The sequence below is a fragment of the Palaemon carinicauda genome, chromosome 4 (assembly GCF_036898095.1).
Source record: "Palaemon carinicauda isolate YSFRI2023 chromosome 4, ASM3689809v2, whole genome shotgun sequence".
In the NCBI taxonomy this organism is placed as follows: domain Eukaryota; kingdom Metazoa; phylum Arthropoda; class Malacostraca; order Decapoda; family Palaemonidae; genus Palaemon; species Palaemon carinicauda.
The window spans coordinates 53,894,804-53,899,803 of NC_090728.1; the positions used below are offsets into that span (position 1 = coordinate 53,894,804).

The window sequence follows — 5,000 nt, forward strand, 5'->3', positions numbered from 1 at the left end:
AGCTAAGCTACAACCCTAGTTGGAAAAGCAGATTGCTATAAGTCCAAGGACTCCAACAGGGAAAATAACCAAGTGACGAAAAGAAATAAGGAAATAAATTACAAGAGAAGTTTAAGAACAATAATAACATTGAAATAAATATTTCATATATCGTATAAAAACTATAAAAGCTTCAAAATAACAAAAGGAAGAGAAACAAGATAGAATAGTGTGGTTGAACCCTCAAGCAAGAGATCTCTAACCCAAGACAGTGGAAGACCATGGTTCAGAGACTATGACACAACCCAAGACTAGAGAATAATGGTTTGATTTTGGGGTGTCCTTCCTATAAGAGCTGCTAACCATAGCTAAAGAGTCTCTTCTACTCTAACCAATAGGAAGGTAGCCAGTGAACAATTACAGTGCAGTAGTTAACCTCTTGAGAGAAGAATTGTTTGGTAATTTCAATGTTGTCAAGTGCATAATGAAGAAAGAGGAGAATGTGTAAAGAATAGGCCAGACTATTCGGTGTATGTGTAGGCAAAGGGGAAAGTGAACCGTAACCATAGAGAAGGGTCCAATGTAATACTGTCTGGCCAGGCAAAGGACCCCTTAACTCTCTAGCGGGTGGCTGAACTACTTATACAGCAGAGAACCAGAAAAGAGAAATAGGCCTACATGGATAGAGAATAGCTTTATTTTGTAACTATATTATATGGATAAAATGTCTCACCTTCGATTCAGCAGGCATTAATCCACCGTTGTTTATCCATCCTGGATTAACACCTGTCTCGTCCTCTAACCTCATCAGGAGATTCCTGGTGATCTTGATGATTTCGGTATCCACGTCACTGTTCCGAAGTTCCCATAACATCCCAGCTGTGTGCCAGGTTGTCCCTTGGTACCACAAAAGGAAGAAATTATGACTCAGTACAGAGGTGTTAAACACGTGTTAAACACATGTGCATGTGAAAACTAACCACAGTCTCAATTTTATTGTTAATTCAATATTCTTAGTCATTTTAGCTCACAGGGAATTATTGGCAATCTGTCCTTGTCAGGATTCGAGCCTAGACCATTGGATTTTTTTTAAATATCAAGAGTCGAGCTTAGACCATGGGGATTTTTAGAATATCAGGATTCGAGGCTAGACTATGGATATTTAAAAATATCAGGATTCAAGTCTAGACCATGAGGATTTTTAATATCAGGATTCGAGGCTAGACTATGGATATTTAAAGATATCAGGATTCGAGCCTAGACCATGGGAATTTTTACTATCAGGATTCGAGGCTAGACTATGGATATTTAAAGATATCAGGATTCGAGCCTAGACCATGGGAATTTTTACTATCAGGATTCGAGGCTAGACTATGGATATTTAAAGATATCAGGATTCGAGCCTAGACCATGGGAATTTTTACTATCAGGATTCGAGGCTAGACTATGGATATTTAAAGATATCAGGATTCGAGCCTAGACCATGGGAATTTTTACTATCAGGATTCGAGGCTAGACTATGGATATTTAAAGATATCAGGATTCGAGCCTAGACCATGGGAATTTTTACTATCAGGATTCGAGGCTAGACCATGAGCATTTTTTATATCAGGATTCGAGGCTAGGCTATGGATATTTGAAAATATCAGGATTCAAGCCTACACCATGGGAATTTTTAATATAAGGATTCGAGCCTAGACAAATGTGGAATTTTTCAAGTACCAGGATTCGAGCCTAAGCCATAGGAATTTTAAGAATATCAGTATTCGAGCCTAGACCATGGGGATTTTTTAAAATATCAGGATTTGAGCCTAGACCATAGGGATTTTTGAAATACAGTATCAGGATTTGAGCATAGACCATGGGGATTTTCAAAATATTAGTATTCGAGCCTAGACCACGGGGATTTTTAAAATATCATTATTCGAGCCTAGACTATAGGGATTTTTAAAATATCAGGATTGATCCTAGACCGTGTGGATTTTTTAAAATATCAGGATTCGAGCCTAGACCATGGGGATTTTTTAAATACAGTATTAGGATTCGAGTATAGACCATGGGCATTTAAACATATCAGGATTGGAGCCTAGACCAAGTGAATTTTAAAATAGGTTATACAATCAAATAGTATGAAATTAACTTTGAATTGTACTGTGGAATTTATGTTAAATCTAAAAATTTATTTTAAATTGAATCCATCCTACCTATGCTCTGATATCTGGATATAAATTTGTCACCAAGGAAGCTCTCTTTGAAATTAATTTAGTCATTCAATCATCATTTAAATTAAATAAAAGAAATGTGAATAGGATATGACGCAGTTTTACATTTTCGACTCTACTTCCTGAATTTACATAATCCTAACTACACATAATCAAATATAGGTGAAGTAGCTATCTATTTATACACACACAGACACAAACACACACACACATACACACACACACACACACACATATATATATATATATATATATATATATATATATATATATATATATACATACATACATACATACATATATACATGTATATATATATATATATATATATATATATATATATATATATATATATATATATATATATTACTAGCTAAGCTACACCTTAGTTGGAAAAGCAAGATGCTATAAGCCCAAGTGCTCCAACAGGGATAAATGGCCCAGCAAGGAAAGGAAATAAGGAAATAAATAAACGATATATATATATATATATATATATATATATATATATATATATATATATATATACATATATATATATATATATATATATATATATATATATATATATATATATATATATATATATATACTGTCTAGATACTTTAGACCTTGTATGCACATTTGTATTGTAATACACACACAAACACACAGATGTGTAACACTTGCAACACAAATCTAGAAAATAAGTGCACAAACCTGAAGTCAGTTTGTGTGCTTCCAGAAGGACAGTGTTTGTGATACCAAGTTTGGCCAAGTGATACAATATGCTACAGCCGACAGCACCGCCTCCAATCACGACAACATCAACAGCGCTTGGAACTGAGACATTGGTCGATTGAACCTGTAATAGGCCTATATGTTTTATGCAATAATAATAATAATAATAATAATAATAATAATAATAATAAGAAGAAGAAGAAGAAGAAGAAGAAGAAGAAGAAGATTCGGTTACTGAAAGTTTAACCTGCGTCTACATTCCGAATTTTTGTTTTTGATAAATGCTGTTGATAAACAGGTGTCTAAATTAATAAATAATATGAATGCATCTTACGAGATATTCGCCATTACTTTAGGCCATATTAATCATATGATTTGTTTCCTGAAAGTAAGTGTTTTTCTTTCCTATTGGTCTATGGAATAAAAGATTGTCCAATACGGAGTTGCTGAACAGTGTTTAAACTATTAAGGAAATTACCTTAGTTTGAGGTAGTTTTCATGGTTTAGCTTCAAATTTGAGGTAATTGGAAAAAGTTTTAAGGTAACTTAAGGTAAAAAGCAGTAGCATTCAAGGTACAAGGATAGTGAGGTTGCAGCGACTAAAGAAACCAATGAGTTTGAGCGGGATTCGAACCCTAGTCTAGCATTCAACAGTAAGACGTTACCACATTAGCCACCACAACTACAGAGACAATTTCAACGAAGCTTGGTGGACATGATTGGCACATACTCGAGTTTAAACCCTGGTCCTAGCAATTACCTTAGTTTGAGGTAATTTTCATAGCTTCAAGGTAATTCTAATGTAATTTCGGTTTTACTAGCTTGAAATTTAAGGAAAATGGAAAATGTTTTAAGGTAATCTAAGGTAAAATGCAGCAGCATTCAAGGTAATGGCCACATGCACATGCTTGAGTTTAAACCTTGACTTACCCTGACGTCGAGGCCTTTACGAGAATATCCTCCAGCAGTGAGAGCAGCCGGTTTCCAAACACTGCGCCATCCTGGAATATGCCAGGGTGCAACCCTAATCATCGCCTTTCAGATCTGGAAAAAAAGAATTAATTATCAAATAAAGAATTAAAATAGAATTAGATATGAAATAAAATTAGATAAAAAAAAACTAGATATAAAAAGAACGAGATGTAAAAACTCTTAGATATAAAAAGAATTAGATATAAAAAGAATTAGATGTAAAAAAGAATGAGATACAAAAAAATTATTAGATAAAAAAGAATTAGATATAAAATAAAATTATATATAAAAAATAATTAGATATAAAAAATAATGAGATACAAAAAATAATTAGATAAAAAGAATTAGATATAAAATAAAATTAGATATAAACAGTAATTAAATATAAAAAGAATTAGATATAAAAAAGAATTAGATACAAAAAATAATTACATATCAGACAAATTTTTTTTTATATGAAACAAACAAGAAAATTATATATCAATCAAACATAAGAAGATATCAAACAAAAAAAGAATTAGATATCAAACATGTATTTTAGATAAGAATAATTGATCCATGGGACTTGTTCTGTCAGTGTAAGAAAAAGCAACAATCATTTAAAAACAAAAATAATCTTATTCTCCTAGGAGCAGAAATTTCACTCTCTGAGGAGAGCTCTAGTAAGGCTTAAAAGTCGCTCATGAACGGCAAGGGACAGTGACATTGCCCTATCGAGCAGGACAATGCCCTAGAGCCTGACCATGTATACATATGATCAGTACCCAAGCCCCCTCGCTACCCAAGCTAAGGACAAGGAGAGCTAGGCAATGGCTGCTGATGACTCAGCAGATAGACCTATAGACAGTGACATTGCCCAATCAAGCAGGACAATGCCCTAGAGACAGACCATGTATGCATATGATCAGTACCCAAGCCCCCTCTCCACAAAGCTAGGACCAAGAAGGGCCAGGCAATGGCTGCTGATGACTCAGCAGATAGATCTATAGGCTCCCCCAACAAGCCCCCTCCTCCCTATCCTTAGCTCATAAGGATAGTGAGGTTGCAGCGACAAAAGAAACTAACGAGTTTGAGCGGGACTCAAAGCCCAGTCTGGCGAGCACCAGT

At 34.3% G+C, this 5,000-nt stretch overlaps 1 protein-coding gene across 1 annotated transcript in view; it reads right to left on the minus strand.

Moving 5' to 3' along the window:
- LOC137639425 (sarcosine dehydrogenase, mitochondrial-like) overlaps positions 1-3,969 on the minus strand; it is a 21,540-nt gene extending 17,571 nt beyond the window's left edge. The window contains 3 exon segments of the mRNA XM_068371699.1: positions 713-876; positions 2,901-3,045; positions 3,852-3,969. Coding sequence (XP_068227800.1) covers positions 713-876; positions 2,901-3,045; positions 3,852-3,953 — 411 coding nt within the window. The 5' untranslated portion in view covers positions 3,954-3,969.
- Positions 3,970-5,000: the final 1,031 nt, after the last annotated feature.